We start from the raw sequence: 18039 nt of genomic DNA on the forward strand, positions 1-18039 counted from the left end.
TACAGAATTGATGAGAATTTGATGAGGCTAGCTGTTGGTGTTGATTTGGTTGTCTTTTTTAGATGACTTAGCCGTTGAGTTGATTTGATTTCCTTCTTGAGATAGTGCTAGTTGTTGTGTGTTTATTGGGACTTATAGAGCCGTGGTTTTCCTTTGAGATTGTTGTTGGTTCATTATGCCCCTGCAAGTGAGACATAGGGCACACGATGTTGAACTTGGTATGCATGAGGGAGAAGTAAGGTGAGGCAGTGGGTTTAGTAAAAATGTCAACCAAGTTATTTTTGCCGGAGATGAAACGAACATCCAAAGTTTTGGAGAACACCTTGTCATGAACGAAGTGGAAGTCGATTTCTATGTGTTTGGTACGAGTATGGAAGGCAGAGTTGGCGGAGAGGTAGGTGGCCTCAATGTTGTTACACCTTAGGGTGGGTAGTGAGGGGAGATAAAGATCAAGGTCACGAAGCATAGATTGAAACCAAATGAGTTCACTGGCGGTGGTAGCAAGGTGTGATATTCTGATTCATTGTTGGAGCGGACGATTGTCCGTTGTTTGCGGGAGGACCATGAAATGAGATTGGGGCCAAGAAAAACACAGAAACCACCGATAAATTTTCTATTGTTGGGACAGCCAGCTCAGTCGGCATCTGAGTAGGCTTGGAGGATGGGAGAAGAGTAGCGGCAAAGGAGTAGGACATAAGAGATTGTAGATTTGAGGTACCGTATGATACGTTGGACTGCTTGTAGGTAGATGGAGGTGGGTCGATGCATGAATTGAAAGAATTTGTTGACAGCAAAAGAGATATCAGGACAGGTGAGTGATAGATACTATAGGGTGCCAACAAGGCTTTGAAAGAGCATAGAGAAACCCATGTGAAAGCATAGATGGGCTTTACTTGCTCGAATAGGTGTCTAAACAGCATAAAGTACACCTATTCAGACTACCTGAACACCTGCAACTCTCACATAGAACTACCCTATTGTTTGTTCTTAAAAAATTTAGGATTAAACACATTTTTAATCTCTAAGATTTCACAACTTTATTTTTTAATCCCTGAGTTTCAAATTGCATCACAAATGGTACCTCAATTTTAGGAAAAGACCGAATAGGTACCTCGGTTAAGTTTTCTGTCCAAAAACTAACGGTTCGCTACGTGTCAACCTCAGAGGTTGACATGTGGCATTATATAAAAAAAAAATTAAAAATTAAAAATCTTTAAAAATTAATTAAAAAAAATTGAATTTTTTTTTTTTAAAAAAAAAGGGTTGACCCTTGGCCACCATGGGGGTGGCTGGCCGGTCAAGGGTGGCCTAACCACCCCCATGGGGTGGTTCGGCCACCCCTGGGCAGAGAAAAAAAATTGGTATTGTCCTTGGGGGTGGCCGAACCACCCCCAGGTCGGCCGGACTGGGGGTGGCTAAACCACCCTCGTGGCCTATGGGGGTGGTTCAGCCACCCCAAGGACAAAATAGGAAAAACAAAATTTTGAGGGTTTGGCCCTTGGGGGTGGTTCAGCCACCCCCAAGGGCCAAAACCGATCTTGATTTTATTTTATTTTATTTTTTTTGTCAAGGAAGGTGTTTCGACCACCCCAGGCCGGCAAAGGGGGTGGCTCAACCATCCCTTTGGCCAAAATGGGGGTGGCTCAACCACTCCTTTGGCCAAAATGGGGGTGGCCGGCCACCCCCATGGTGGCCAAGGTGGGTGGCTCAGCCACCCTCTTGTGTTTTTATTTTTTCAATTTTTTTTTTAATATATATTTTTTTTTATATATATAGTACCACGTGTCAACCTCTGAGGTTGACACGTGGTGAGCCGTTAGTTTTTGGACGGAAAACTTAACCGATATATCAATTCAGTCTTTTCCTAAAATTGAAGTACTTTCAATTATGCAAATTGAAACTCAGGTACTAAAAAATAAAGTTGTGAAAACTTAGGAACCATAAGAGTACTTAACCCAAAAATTTAAATAGTTCAATGCATCCTATCCGATCATTAATCCTAATTCCACTATTATGCATAAAGTTTAATTTTGTTCTTCTACTCTTTTGTAGAGTATATTAGAATCTGACAATGTTTTTTCTTTTTCCAATTAGATGGAAGAAGACGCTGGTCAATAATTAATTTTTTAAGGCAATTAGAGTTAGGAAGAGTAATATGGGGATCTTAGAGCATTTCCAACCAATTCTCTAAAAGCCTAATATAAGGCATTTTTCACATGCAGCAGATTATCTTCCCATCATGTAAAGGACATTTTTTGTTTCAGTCATTAGCAACCTCTAGCTAATTATTGTAACAAAATTGTTGTTGGAAATGCTATTCAACGGTAAGACTTCGCAGTATCATATATATATATATAAGTCGAATTCCAACTTAGAATTGACATAGAATTATGACACGTGGCATGAACTCATAATTTTTAAACACTGAACTGGTAATCTCGTGCATATTGCAGATTATGAGCTAGTTTAATTAATGCCCCTCTCATATTAACACCCAAGTGGTGCAACTTGAGTCAATAATGGAACCCATTAGGTGCTGCATTTTGCCATTGGCTTTGTGGGTTTTATTTTAGAGTAATGATTCATTCCCACCTTTTGATACAACTTTTCACCACCTTGCTTATGTGGCAAGGTGGTCCCCTACTACTTTTTGAGTTTTAAAAATAAAATCAGATAGGGGACCACCTTGCCACATAAGCAAGGTGGTGAAAAGTTGTATCAAAATGTGACAATGAATCATTACTCTTTATTTTATTTATTGAGTAATATAATACCGTATTCGTTGGGATCTAATAGTCAAAATTATAATTTTAAAATCCACCACATTTTTTGATGGACACTTAATGTACTCCTAGAATTACTAAATTAAAAGACTCATCCATAAGAATTAAGAAGGAGTAATTCTACATGTACATCAATTGCCCATCAAAAAATGAGGTGACTTTTAAAATTATCATTAAGCATATGATTAATCAAATGATAATTTTGATCGAATAATAATTTTAAAAGTCACTTTATTTTTTATTTTTTTTTTTATGGACACTTTGATAGACAACTCCGTTAAGTAGAATTTCTTACAAAATTTCAACCCGTAATCCCAGCCCTTCACTCAGAATTGGGCCCCCTTCTTTTTGTCCCCTTCTTCATCAGGGCCTCTGATATCCTGCGCGAATGGTTGAGCTGCAGGAGCCAGCTGTCCCATAAATATCCCCTTATTTCTTCCACAGAATCCTCACAGCTTTGCGTTTTCCTTCTCCTTTTTCTCCCCTTGATTCTCGCCCGGACTCCCCGCCTTGGCCATCGCACTTTCCTTCTCTCAGTAAGTGGAACACCATCTTACGCGATCTACCGCTATTAATTTGACAGATATGCTTCAAGGGTGCAAATCAATTGTTCAGATTTGGCTACAATCAGGACCGTCTTTAGGGTGTAGCCAACTGTTCCCACATCGTTTACTTACAGGAATAAAGATGAGTTTATATACAAGAAGGGTGTTAAAAAAACACCAAGTGCATACGAGGTGCAAACTTCTCTTTCGCCTGACGTAAATGGTTGTATAAATGTGAGACGCCACATGCGTTGTCCCACCAATATAAATGGCTTTGAAAAAATTTTGCTCCACGATTTAAACTGGCAAAACTAGGATTCTATGGCTTCCTCTGTCTTCTTGGTTCTCATACAGTTTCTCTGCCTCTGGGTCATTCTCAACCATGAAGGCTGAGATTTTGCTCCTAATCTTCTTTTGCAATTGGGTTCCCTTTTTTCGTTCGTCTTCCCAAATTGAATGGAGTTTTTATATTCTGCATGCAATTGGGTTTAATTTCTTCTTCTTCTTTTTTTTTTTTTTTCTGCCAAAGATGCCTTCACAGTGGTGATAGTAATTCGTGCATTTTGGTTTTAGAAAATATTGGTAGTAATTCGTGTATTTTGGTTTTAGAGAATATTTCGGAAAAAGAGTGAGTCATTCTCAACAAACACAACCCAGTTATAAAAATTCATCATTAATAGATCTGATCAATCTCAGAGATCTAATCGGCCGGCAAACCGGAGACTGGTCAGCCCCAGCAGAAAGCGCCTCCAGTTCAGCGAACAAGCTGAATTAGCCTCAATAAGTAAATGCATGGAGAGAACAATCATCAAAATGAATTGAGCCACACAAGAAACATTGCAACCAAAATCCAAGAAATCACGTGTATTTATGTTTTTTAAATAAAAAAAATTTGGCACTGAAAAACATAATGAGTTATAATTTACACACAAATGAGCCATCAAAAACCCACATCTTCTTTAAACCGTTCTTCAGTGATGAATTAATAAATTTATGTGGTCAAAAATTGACATGGAATTCAAAAATAAATTAATAAATTAACAAAATAGAAAAAGAAAAAGAAAAATCACCAAGGCAATATCTAATGAACACCTGAAGTGAACTTTGCAGAGCACTTATCAATTAATTTGACACAAATTCCAGAAATATGAACAGCATAATTCCGGTCATAACCAATTCCCATAGGCCATAAATCATTATATACCTAAAGAAACATCCTTAGATTTAGTAAACATATAACTCGGCACTCCACCAAAGAGGGCTTACGCCATGCTGTGTTTCCATTTTCCAAACCAAGTGAAGACATAATTTGGGTTGGCAATAAGCAGCAATGATGCAGAAAAAGTCTGCCTAATTCCATTCAAAACATAAGCTGATATGCAGACTCAACTCTGTGAAATACGCTATGTTTTAAAAAAAAAATGGAAATTGTACAACATGTCATTCTACCTTTCATCACCTAGGTAAGTTAACAACACTACCACTTGATAAGAACACAGTCAGAGGGACTAACAATGTCATGATTCATCTTCATCAGCTTCAGCTGCAGCAATCTCAGAATCTAATTTGTTCATTAGCTGCTCACTCACGTGTTTTGCCACAGATATCATGTCGAGAATGATGCTATGATCTAAGCCTGCACCACCTCGTTTAGTCAGCCCACAAATGTGTCCTTTCCTGTTGACAGAAATAGAGACAGCGGAGTTCATTTGGGATTCCTCTTCTGAAGTGGCATCTACAATATAGTGCCTACTCACCTATATAAAACACCAGGGCAATACTTAATTGGGGAAAGAAGAGACATTTGCAGCTTATGAAAAGATGACATCTAAAAGTGTAGTTTTGTCACCTTTGTTAATGTAACTATAACAGGGATGTCTGATGTGTCAAACTGCAGAAATTCTTCGTCACTAATGTCAAGCTCTGGTTGCTCATCGCCTGACGCACCAGCTGCAACATTAACCCTTGGAATGCCTGTATTGCTCAAAGCAGCCTTCATGAACAAAAAGAATAAGATACATTAGTTTTCAGTTTCTGATATCAGAGAGGTCATCAACTGCATACGCATCTCTTATCATGAAAGTCTTGGGAGAATAAAAATGTCAAAAGTTTATATTTATGCTGCCATCACGGTAAAGGAGATTGCAAGATAGGTACAAAGCTTGTTTGAATAGCTCAGTGAATTTGTAGTTCAACCAATTAGTTTTGATATGTTTCAAGCACATCAGATACAGCTCGTCTATGGATTATTCTCATCACTCCTCATGGTTTACTTAAAATAAAAAGAAAATTTGAACTGCAAATGTGTAAATATACGTGAAGAGAACTACCTTAATTGCAGCACCTAGGGCATCTAGCAGATTCCCGTCTGAACTAACAACAAGGCAATCAATGTAAAGATCCCAGCAAATCTTTCCCTCCACAACTATTAGAGATGAGAGATCAATTCCAGCCCCTGGGAAAAGTTAAATAAGACCTCTATATTATCAACTTAAGTAAAGGCAGAACCTATAATCACATTAGAGTGTGTGAACTGACAAAATGATAGAATGCAGACATAGAGCAATATATTTATATTTATGGTTGCTTCTCTTGCTGTAATTAGATTCATACCAGCTCCACTTTTACCACCAAAGAGACTACGCTGAAGAGCAACTGAGAGTTCCATTGACAATTCATCCCCCCCTCTACCCTGGGTATAATGTAAGGTATAGAATTAAATTTAAAAACACATACATAGATACATATATACAACATATGCATGTGGCGCGCGAGCGCACGCGTGTGTGTGTGGACGTGTGTGCTTGCGTGCGTGCGTGTAAGTGTGCACGGGCGTAAATGATATTGAAGTACTTTTAGATAGAGGAAAAAGGGGGAACAACAAAAATCATCGGCCAAAAATAGGGCACAGCAATGAATCATGCTGGAATTATCAAATTGGATTCCTTAAGACATGCATTTCACACAATTAATCTTTTGTAATTATTATTATTAATACGAAGGATTAAAAAAAAAAACAAAAACAAAAACAAAACAAAACAAAATCAAGAGGTCCATATAACCTAAATCAACAAAACAAAACAAAAATTAGAAGATATCCGAAAATCAAGGAATACAAACCTTGAACATTGGTTCTGCGGTTGGACTGCAATCAACATATATGGTGACCTTTCCTTTGTCAGGTTGCAAAGAACTCGGCTTTCCAAGTTCAGCCTGCATTTATAGAAATTAGGAGGCAACATATTACAAGTATCCACCAGAAGATCTCATACTAGGAGCAAAATGATTAGTCAGTGTAGATACTTGTCATTTAAAAAATACAAACAGAAGATCCAGCATCTAAAAGATGAAATACCTTCACACTGGAAATAACATCTGTTGCCCCCATACTGAATCTTGCTGAACCATTTGCCTGCCATGAAGTCCATGAAATTACGATTACATAGAACCGGCAGAAGTTCAGTTTGTCTGCTAGAAAACAAACCAACCAGTGTATAAGGAACTAAGCAAACTATCATGCAACCCAAATAAGACTTAATTCCAACTGATTCGCTTTTGGCATATAAATCCTTTTCTATCAATGAGACTACATTTCCATGGCGTCTTTGAAAAGAACATTATACCTGGGGTATAAATCCAGTTTCAACACAAATAGGACGGTAAGTTAATCTCTTTCGACCATCAGCACGAAGGTCTTGAGCAATGCCACCCTCTATGAAGTGCTTTTCTCCAAGAGATAGTCCCACCATTCCTGCACATACATAAAGCGGGAAAAATTAATTACATAGAGGAAACAAAAGGAACAGAAGAAAATACAGAAGGAAAACATTAGGTCAACAAAACCCCCCAATTGATGCATGAACAGCATCCTAACTTCATAATGTCATAAATCCCAACAAACCCAATTGAAATCAAGCAAAAATAAAGTAAACAAATATGAAAATTTGGACCACACCAGTTAGCAAAGAAAACAGGGTGGTTGATTTGGGTTTGGTGAAAATGAACCGCAAGGCTGGGCAGGAATTGCCACTCACAGAGGAGGCAGGAATTGGCTTTCACAATCTTAATCTAAAGAAAAGTATTTTGGAGGGGAAAGTTGTTAGCTTCGGCGAGCTCCCACTCTTTTCCGGCGACAGCAAGATGAAGGGGTGGCTGATGATGGTGTGAGCTGGCAGCTAAAGATGCGGTGTATCCTGAGCAAGAGAGAGAGCTTTGGGCTGTGAGAACATTCACATCTGGCTCAGCAAATTTATTCTCTATTTTTGCTAAAAAAAATAACATTTTTCTATTTCAGCTATCAACTTTTTCAAAACACATACATCTAGTTAAGAGCATCTCCAACAAATGCTCTAAATGGCTCATAAGAGCTAAATATAGCTATTATGAGCCATTTTACTCATCTAGCAGAATAACCAAAGTAAAATTCGTGCTACAATGAACTTTCGCCCGAGCTGAGCTCAGCTCGTTTACATTTGTCACGAGCTCGAGCCGGCTCGCCAAAGGAAAATCCTTGTGACAAATGCAATCTTTTGGATAAGGTGTATGAGATGACAATTGGCAAGCTCCATTAGACACATGTACAAGTCATTGTGGTTGGACGTGAACTTTTGAAGGTTAGATAACATACATTGATGCACTAGAAAAAACTTCCACAATCTTTTTTCAAGATAAAGATTGCAAAGTACCATCATTCTATCCACATACAAAACCAGAAAAATTGAGGGAAGTCCAAAACAGTTCACACCATCTCTTTCAAAAAAATTGAACCGACATGTCAATACTCTAGGTTATCCGAAGGTCCACAACATTTTAAAAATCATGCCTCAAACGTATGCTCTTCACAGCATTTCCAATACTTTTCCCACCATTGCCAGCAATTACTTGTTCCTTTTTAATTTCAATTCCCCATAATTAACAGCCCACAAGCTCTCATGAAAATGTAGTTAACGAATTACAACTTGATACGAAGCATATATAACTAGAAAGAAAGATCTACAGTTATTAAACAAATGAGCTTTAGAGAGCATATATATACTGGACAAGTTAAAAACCATCTGGTCAGGTAACAACAACTCTCCTAAATGAATTCTACAAAAAAACCAAAAGAATCCCATAACCTTCAATCAAATTATAATATACCACTCAAACCTTTACAGATAAAGAAAACCAAAACATCATCCCAGTCTCATGGGAATTTCACAATGGCTGGGTATTGACACCATCTCTACAAGGACCAACAATGGCTGTTCGACATTGGTAACATCAATGAAAAAAGAAAACAGAGCAACGACTGAAATGGCCCAAAACACCAAAAACACCATAATCGGCCGGCCGGAGAGAGAGAGTGTGTAACAGTACCGTTAGATGCAGCAAGAGAGAGTGTTTAAACAACATAAATAATCAACCAAAAAAACACCATAATCGGCCAACATCCAGAAAATTAAATATAAATCAACCAAAAAATTCCCATAATCGGCCCGCCAGAGAGAGAGAGAGTTTACCGCCGGTGAAGAACGAACGAACGAGAGAGAGATACGGGCCGGTGGAGACGGCACCGGTGAAGAAGGACAACCGGCCGGAAAGAGAGAGAGAGAGGGGGTGAGGCGAATGGGGAGGGGAAAAATAACCAGAACTGTGTAGTGGCTTTTTTTTTTTTTTTTTTTTTTAAGGGAAAATGAAATTTTCCATTAAGAAACTAGATCAGCACTTACAACATCTTAAGGCCATCTCCAATAGTTAGAGTTAAAATAGCCACTCAAAAAGTATAAATCTCTACTTTAACCACTGGCTATCTTAAAAACATTCCAACAATAATCTCTATTTCACTATTCATTTTCTTAAAATATTGTTTTTTAATCTTTTTCTTTATTATTTTTTTTTTTTTTCATTTCTCCCTCTCACTCTCTGGTCTCCCCCAACCCCAACCCGTCTCATTTCTTGAGCTGATGAGGATCGGCGAGCGTCGAGATGATCGGCGACGAGGAACCAAAACCTGGACGAGTCGAGGATCTGGCGAGCCCCGGCGGTGACGATGCAGAGATTGGATCCGACGGTGACGATGTAGTTGACGGAAGCGTGGATTTTGGTGTGGGGGAGGAAGGCAACAGCGTGTTGGAGGTCGAGCATCTCGCTTCGAAGCTTGTCGGGCTTGGTGTCGACGAGGACGAGCTCATCGGCGAGGTCTTGGTGAGAATGACGACGTTGCTGGGGACGGAGGAAAGAAGGGCAGCGGCGGTGAAGGAGAGGGAAGGGGTTGGTGGTGTTGATCGAGAGGGGCGGAGGGTTTCGTTAGGCATCAAGACCGGGAGGGACGAAGAGGGAGAGTGGGAGATTGAGAAAATATTAATAAAAAATGCTTGTAGTGTTGAATAGTGAATAGCCATTGTTGACTATTTACTGTTCATTGTTAAGAAAAAATGGTTAAAGTAGCAAATCTGCTGTAGAAGAAAAAAAGGCAAAAAATAGTTAAAATTGACTTTTTGACTAAAGTAAAGCATCTGCTGGAGATGGCCTAATAAAGTTGGGACATACCCCAACCCAAACATGAAGACTTTTGTGGGAAACAGCAAATTTGGCCAACAGGTGAGCGGCCCTATTACCCTGACGACCCACATGCCCAACCCTCCAACACGAATAAGTGTCTAGCAATAATTTTGTTTCTGTGATGACATTCCCAAAAGCACCACCGCACTCCTCCAAACTCCTCAGGGCCAAGACAATCTCAAGAGCATCTCCCTCCAATGATTCTTTTCCCACTTTTTTACATTTTTCAATATAGATATCAAAACATTTCAATTTTTTTTAACCTTTTATATCGTATCAATATTTTTTATTATTAGTCAAATAAAAAAATTAATTACAACACAAATTTTTTTTATTTTTCTATACAAATTCTTTTTACTTTATATCACATCATCTTTTTTTACTAATTCCAAAATTAACAACCACTACTATGTTATGTACAAGCATTTGCCAAACATACCCAATATATATATATATATATATAATTTTCCTTTCTATTTGAGATTTTCAACATTTTTTTAAAAATAAAAAAAATTAAAACCTATTTCCACGTCAGCCTTATGTACAATAATTTTGCATAATAATTACACAATAATGTTGATGTGTCCACCATTTTTTTAATTTTTTAAAAATGATGGACACATCAGCATTGTTGTGCAGAATTTTAAAGGCTAACTTGCGATTTGCCAAACGCTTAACTGCGTTTTTAAAAATTACTTTTTCAAACCGTACATTTTAAATCACACTTTTTGAAATCGTAAATCAAAACGAACCAAAAGAATAATTATTTTTGCACAACACTCATGTGCACAACACTTGCGCCCAACCCACATTCATTGTATAGGACCCGTCCAATTGCAATCCCAAACGATTCATTTTTTGCGATTTGGTTTAAATTCACACTTATTATTTTCGAAATCGCAATGTCAAACGCATCCTACATTATATAGGACCCATACAATTTCGCTCCATCCAATTTTCCAACGAAAAAAAAAAAACATTTTTAGTCCATGAAGTTTTAGATGTTATTGGGGTTCGAAATTGATCTTTAAGGTTTAGAGCATTCCTAGCAGCTTCCCTTCCCTTTCCAGTCATTTTCCTTATATGTAAGGAACAAAAGCACTTTTTGCTTCCCAATCAAAAAAATTCTCACAGCAGCTTCCCTTTACTTTTCCCTATATCATTAAAATAATATATATATATATATATTATTTTACTTTATTCCATAAACCTTTTTTTTTTCTTTATTTTACCGTCTTCGTCTTCTTCCTCTCTCGCCCGTCACTCTCCCCTCTCTCGTCGTGGGCTACTGGTGGACGCCGGAAGGTGAAGGCGCGGTGGCGCGTTTGGATTGATTAGGGATATTTATTTTTTATTTTTTTATGTGTATTTTGGTGGTGGTTTCCGGTGGGATAGGGTGTTGTGTTTGGATTGGGTTTTTGTTTGTCGTTGATGGTTGATTGGTGGTGATGTAGTGGGTTCCGACATGGAGGAGGTTGGAGTCGATGGGTTGTTTGGTTTTGAAGGGTTGAGACCCGTTGGGGGTGTGTTCGGCCACTGGTACATGTTGGAGAGGAGGATCATCGGCGAGATCGTGGGCCGATTGTGGAGGTGAGAGCACCAATCTTCGTGGCGGCACGCGCCAATCTTGAAGTAGAACGGACAGTTGACGTGGTCCAGCCGGTCCTTCTTGGTGCCGAAGATCGATCACCTATCATTGCCGGCACAGGGTCTACTTGCGATGCGCGGAGACAATTGTTGTGGGTTGTGGCGCTGATGATCCGGTGGCTTGGGCTCGTCGGTAGGCTATAACCGACGAAATGGGAGAGAGAGAGAGAGAGAGAGAGAGAGAGAGAGAGAGAGAGAGAGAGAGAGAGAGAGAGAGAGAGAGAGAGAGAGAGAGAGAGAGAGAGAGAGAGAGAGAGAGAGAGAGAGAGAGTGGGGAGCGTGTTGCAGAGAGAGAGAGAGAAAGAAGACGTGCACAGAGAGAGAGGGGAGAGTTTTTTTTATTAAAAAATTGTATGGGAAGTGAACAGTGCTTCCCAGGGAATAAAAAATTGGAGGAATGCTAAGCATCCAAACACTTGTTTCCAGAATTTAGTTCCAAACTGGTGTCACAATCTCATAAGATCTATCATTTTGGGAAGTGTGCCACAATCTCATAGGATTGTGACACATCAGTTTGGAACCAAATTCTGGAAAAAAGTGTTGGAATGTCTAGCATTTCTCAAAAAATTGTAGGGAAGCTGCTGTGGATGGTTTTTATGACTTTCTTAAAATTTTTCCTAAATTTTAGGGAACAGCTCCTCTTTAGGGAAGCTGCTGTGAATGCTCTTAATCTGTTATCAAGTCACTTATTCCGTCCTATTTTTGTTAATTTTTTTTACGAAAATGTCACATTATATTTAATAGTATGACCACACGTGCAGGGGCCGAGCCACCTTAGGCCTTGTGGGGGCCTGCACCGGCCCAAGGTGTTCCCAAAAAAAAAAAAAAAAAAAATCTAAAAAAAAAAAATTAAAAATTTTACCCCTAAAATTTTATATTTTTTTTAGTTTTGACTACAACAATTTTTTTTTTTTTTTTCAATTTGGTTCCTCCAATTTGTAAAAGCTGGCTCCGCCCCTGAACAGGTGTATGCATTGCACAATCAACTTCACCATGTTAGTCACATGTCACGGATCACCATGTCATTAAAAATGTCACATCATTTAAAATATGCTCATTCAACAATGATATAAAAAGTCTTCTAAGGACAAGTATGAATTTTCTAAGATCGAAGATCTTAACCATAATCTTTTTTCCTTTTCTACTTTTTCGTCATTATTAGGAAAAAATAATAAAAAAAAAAATATTATGACCTTGTTTGGCAAGTAAGGGAACATAACAGAATAGTGATGAAAGAATTTTTGAGTTAATAAAAAGTGATAGATATAATATAAAGTAAAATGAATTTATATAAAAAAGTGAAAAAAAAAATTGTATAATAGTGGATTTTTTTTTATTTGAATAGTAATAAAAAATTATTGATGTGATATAAAAAGTGAAAAAAAAAATTAAAATGTTTTGATGTTGATTATTTTTGAAAATTTTGAAAAAAAAAATGGAAATTTTTATCCTAACACGTGCTACTCTGCACTCTTCAAACACTTGCCAAACAAGGCCTATATGCAAGACGCATATCATCCTCTTATTGTCAAATATAGTATGGCTATTAAAATCATCATTGAATCAAAATTCAATAGTGATTTATTCCAAATTCAATAATTATAGCATTTCTCTATATAGAATAATCCATGAACCCATGTTTTGTTAATATTACATAACAATTTCTACTGAAAAGATGTTATTAATGAATTTGTTTTAGATACTCTAATATTACTTTAAATGTTTTTTTTAATATATAATCATGTGATTTTAAATCACAAAAGATCTCCAAACTTAAAAAAGGGGAGATCCATGTATAGTTGGAATGAGATATATCTTTCATACAACTTTTGTACATTTTTAACAATTTTTTTTAAAATTAACCATTAGATATTTAGGGTTTAAGACTGACATTTATTTAATTTTTAAATAATTTATTAAGTCTTCCATATTTAGTGTCATGTTCCTAAGAAGGAAATATACGATTATAAAGGTTTTGGTCCCGTTTAGGCCCATATTTGGCTCGAAGAATGTGGGCCTCCTTCGAAGATGGATGCTTTGCGGGCAGATGCCCATTAGTCGAGTTGATGATGTGTAACACTAAAAATAAAAGGGAAAATTGTACCATTAATTTATGAAGTTAGCATAAATTACAAATCATTTCTTGTGATTCAAAAAGTTTATGAAAAGTACTTGTGGTAAACTATAATTACAAATCAATTCATGAACACGTTTTCCATCCACAACCACCCTCCACCCTCCACCTTTGTATTTTTATTTTATTTTATTTTATTTTTAAAAAAAATATTTTGTTTTATTTATTTATATTTTGTTTTATTATAAATGACACGTCTCGACTTCCTATTGAGTGTAACGTGACTGACTAACGGAATCTCTTAACTTGATGGATAAAAAACGTGTTCAAGAACTGATTTGTAATTATAATTTACCACAACGACCCTCTATAAACTTTTTGAACTACATTGAGTTATTAGTAATTTAGGCCAATATCAGGACTAACGATACAATTACCCAAAAACATAAAACCCTAATTTTCCACAGCTCCTCTAAAACTATTCGTCCTTATCAGCCGTCGGATCCACGTCCAAACGACGCAGATCAAATCCAATAACCCTATATATAACCCTCACAAACTCTAAACAAACGCAAGTTGGGGCTTAGGGTTTCTCTCTGCGCTTCGCCGTCATCTAGGTCTACCTTCGTTCTCGGTTCTATGTTTTAGATATCAGTATCTCTGAGCTTTGTTTTGAAATCGGTTCTATTGATTCTTTTAAGCTTCGATTTTGTTTTCTGTTAACATGTTTTTGATTGGTGAGATTCATATGTGACAGGGGATTATTGATCCAATCCCTTACTTGATCAGGAGCAAACTTTGCTGTGTTTGCAAATTCCTAAGTTAATGTCACAAAGAAAGTCCCGTCGACGTTGACGGTCCTCCCAATGGGAGCTCCTCCGTTGACGGTGGTGCTCATATTCCATCGCTTGTTGTAGCAGCGTCGCTGCCATTACCATTCTGGAATTGCCATGAGACCTACATAAACGTTCACTGAATCTCGCAATAACATGTTTGATTTGTTTTTGTTTTTGTTTTGTTTTGAGTATCGCCGGTGATGATATCAAACACCAAATTACCATCTTTCGGGACTGAATGGCTTTAAAGCCTTGCTGTGATCTTGCAATTCTGAGGCGTTGATTTCAAAAAAAAAAATTCCACTTTTTTTTTTTTGATGAATAAAACCCTTTATAAAGCTCAAACTCAACATCCTTACACTCCAGTTAAAACTGGAAACAAAAAAAAAAAATACCTTTGCAAATTTGATTTTGTTATTGCTGTGTTGCCTTTAAGGTGGACTGCCAGGCTCTCTGTTCTGGCAGACCTCTTTTTAGGCAGTCCAAATTTCATTGAGATTTCTGCAGTTTAATTTCTGAGAATCCAATCCAACTAAGGTAAGTAAAATTTTAGATATGGTAATCCATCCTCTTTTATTGACAATCCATTTGCAGGTTTCCCAGAAGGCTACAAATGAAGTTTGGAATAATCGAATTACTTTCCGGATTAGTTTAGGCCTCAGTTAATCTACTTGTGTTGTAAAGCTGCTTGGGGCAGAAAAGTTCTTTTGTAAATCATCTTTTAGCTGTAAATCAAAAAGATCTGTTGGACTTGTTTGACATTGTAGTTAATTGTATTGTGCAGAAAGTGTTATTGTTAGCTTAGAGAGTGTCATCTCAACTTGACATTCATGGCTGAAATATCTATTTTTTTTTTCTATCCTTTCAGCAGCAAGTTTCCACATCCTTCTCTAATCAATGTCCAAGATTTTGCACACATCTTGTTATATGCATTTAATGGCATGTGGTTTAATGCATATCAGTTTCGTGCTGCTCGTCTGTTCTACATCACAAAATTTGGGATTTATGAACGACATTGAAACGACACTTTCCGCACAAGTCGTTTAGGAACAACATAGAATCTAATTAGAGCATTCAAAGTAAGCTCATCTCTTTACCGAAATCACCAAAATCAGCTAAGTTTTCTCAAAAACACGTCTGCAGCAAGCTCTTTGCTGCTACATTAAATTAGCTGATAATTAGGAACCCTCGTTTTTTTAGTGGAGTCGATTTCTCTCGACTCTTATTATTTTTGCGTTTTTAATTCTATTTTCCCGGGTTTGAAGAAGCCAACTTTTTTCGTCTCTTTTAGATTGTCGGGGAAGCCAAGGTCGACAGAGGAGAAGCCGGTCGTCAAGGGTCCAATGGATCTTGACTTAGGTTTGACAGAGGAGAAGCCGGAGAATAGGTTGGGTTCAAAGATAGGCGCAACGGCGGCGTCGGGTGTTACAATTGCGGTGATTCGAAGCACATTGCTAGTGATTAGGGTTCCGGTGGAACTAGAAGTAAAGGAGGTCCATAGTCAACCGATCTTTCATTTTCGTGGGTCGGTGAAGGTCAAGAAGAAGCCGGTCGTCGAGGAAAAACCGGTCGTTATCAAGAAGCCGGTCGTTGAGGGTTGGGTATGGAGAAGGAGAACTAGTTGGGTCGGTGGAGGTCGGTTGAAAAGTGGTTATTTTAAAACTAATAAAAAATAGTTTTTATTGAAAGTATAAAATATTTAAAGAGTTTGATATTTAAAGTTTTTGAAAAGTAGGTAGATAAAATAACAAAAATGAATTTTTTAACTAAAATTTGCTTAAACTTTTACGAGCTTACTACGAATGCTCTTACAAGTCGTTTTTGCTATATGAGATGTAGCTTGTATTATAAGATTTAAATAGGGTATCCCCTCAGGGTATCTTTTTCTTCCCATCCTATTTATAATTCTAATTGCTTTTTCACATTTTTGAAGGTTGTCTAATTTATTGAGTGTTTGCAGCTAGGGCTGGGCAAGACCCGCAAAAAACCCATCCGCCCCGCCTAGCAAAAACACTAAACCCGCATAATATATTCGGATTTCGTTTTAGTTTTTAGCAAACCGCACGGTGCGGTGCGGTTTGCGGGTCCGGATTTTTCAAAATCCCGGGGCCCCGCCCCGCCCCGCACCGTGTAAACAAAAAATAATAAATAAAATATATTTTAAAGTCCTTAACCCTAGCGTTCCCTAAACTAAACCTCCTCTTATTTTTTTCCTTTCTTTTCTTCTAGCCGCCGCACTCTTCCTTTTCTCTTCATTTTTCATTTTTTCTTCCTGCACTACTCCTTCCTCTTCACAAGCCTCTCAAGATCTTCGAGTCCATGGCGAGCATTGCGAACATTGCGGGGTGGTCAAGGTTGCTGGACGTCCACAGGCGAGGTTCCTGTACATGCTCTCGTAGCTGACGGTGAAGATCTTCAAGGTCTTTTTCTTCGGCACTCCGATCTGTATCTCTTTTGAGTCTCTGTTTTGTTCCTTAAAAAATATTTCGAGATTTCAGTTGAGAAAATATTTTGGTATTTCTTTCTTCTGAAGTTTTTATTTTGTTGTTTGGTTTGTGAATTGTGAGTGGTATCCTGTTTGGTTGGTGAGAAAATGTGAGAAAAGAAAAGAAAACCAAATATTTAGAGATTCAGAGAGGTCTCTTGACTCTCTTCAACAAAACCTGCTACCCCCGCAAACCCGCACCCCCGCCCCGCACGTACCCCCTCCCCGCACGTACCCGCACTGCACGGGGTTCCCTTAAAATAAGCGGTTCATGGGTCTAATTTTTCCAACCCGCAGGGGTGCGGGGCGGGGCCAAAAAGGGCGAAAAACCGCCCCGCCCCGTGCCCACCCCTATTTGCAGCAACTATGTTCTGCAGCATGTATTAGGACTCCATGATCCTGTCTGTACTGAGAAGATATGCTGTGTTTTGAGGGGCAACTATGTGATTCTCTCTTCACAGAGAAGTGGTAGTCATGTGGTAGAGAAATGCTTAAAACTCTCCTTGGATGGATTATGTGGTTCTGGACTTTTTAATGTGGGACAGACTCTAGCAAGTGGCAACTTGCTCGAGATCGATATGGGAACTATGTGATCCAAACAGCATTGAAAGTCACAATGGTATACTTTTTGAACGGCATACCCTTTGAGATTACCATATTTTATGCATCCACAGTACTGAGGTAAATATTGCTATATATTCTTCTTCACTGCTGATGCATTTATACCTAGCGCTGATTTTCCTTCTTCATGGGCAAGCAATCCTATTTTACACATAAAAAAAGTATTGCATGGTTAATAGTCATCACAAACATTGAATACTTTCTTTCCTGCATAGAGGTCTTGATTGAGGATCGAGATTCCTTATAATTTGGGTGTCCTAAATGCTGCAATTTCCCACAATTTGGGTGTTTGAGTATCGCACCTCAGATTGTCCAAAGTAGGTGGGCCTTGCAACTAGGGTTGGGCACGGGGCAGGGTGGGGCGGATTTTCACCCTTTTTGTCCTCGTCCAGCACTCTTGCGGGTTGAGAATTTCTCACCCACCTTCCGTATAAAAGAAGGGGAATCTGCCTAGGGCGGGGTGCGGGTTTGTTTGAATGGCAAAACCATATACGGATATACCATA

The 18039-nt window shown here is 38.1% G+C and overlaps 2 protein-coding genes and 1 non-coding gene across 5 annotated transcripts; 2 read left to right on the forward strand and 1 right to left on the reverse strand.

Annotated features, from left to right (window-relative positions):
• Positions 1 to 4426: 4426 nt before the first annotated feature.
• On the reverse strand, positions 4427 to 8968 carry LOC133880138 (uncharacterized). 3 transcript variants are annotated; one of them, XM_062319024.1, is made up of 9 exons: positions 8830 to 8968; positions 7284 to 7521; positions 6952 to 7079; positions 6684 to 6740; positions 6449 to 6541; positions 5942 to 6020; positions 5659 to 5783; positions 5178 to 5321; positions 4427 to 5085 (listed from the first exon to the last, which is right to left on the reverse strand). In XM_062319024.1, exons 3-9 carry the CDS (start codon positions 7075 to 7077, stop codon positions 4846 to 4848), a joined length of 864 nt encoding a protein of 287 aa, XP_062175008.1. In that variant the 5' UTR covers positions 7078 to 7079; positions 7284 to 7521; positions 8830 to 8968; the 3' UTR covers positions 4427 to 4845. The 3 variants fall into 3 exon arrangements, with proteins under 3 accessions (XP_062175008.1, XP_062175009.1, XP_062175010.1); XM_062319025.1 differs by lacking the exon at positions 7284 to 7521 and having other exon boundaries at positions 8830 to 8960; XM_062319026.1 differs by lacking the exons at positions 7284 to 7521; positions 8830 to 8968 and having other exon boundaries at positions 6684 to 6796.
• Positions 8969 to 14184: 5216 nt separating this feature from the next.
• On the forward strand, positions 14185 to 16978 carry LOC133880110 (uncharacterized). Its single transcript, XM_062318990.1, has 3 exons — positions 14185 to 14209; positions 15720 to 16063; positions 16389 to 16978. The coding sequence occupies exons 2-3, from the start codon at positions 15772 to 15774 to the stop codon at positions 16481 to 16483; spliced, it is 387 nt and encodes a 128-aa protein (XP_062174974.1). The 5' UTR covers positions 14185 to 14209; positions 15720 to 15771; the 3' UTR covers positions 16484 to 16978.
• On the forward strand, positions 14620 to 14708 carry LOC133880796 (small nucleolar RNA SNORD96 family). The gene has a single exon (XR_009902413.1). It is a non-coding gene; the product is annotated as a small nucleolar RNA SNORD96 family (small nucleolar RNA).
• Positions 16979 to 18039: the final 1061 nt, after the last annotated feature.

The sequence above is a fragment of the Alnus glutinosa genome, chromosome 10, assembly GCF_958979055.1.
Source record: "Alnus glutinosa chromosome 10, dhAlnGlut1.1, whole genome shotgun sequence".
NCBI lineage: Eukaryota > Viridiplantae > Streptophyta > Magnoliopsida > Fagales > Betulaceae > Alnus > Alnus glutinosa.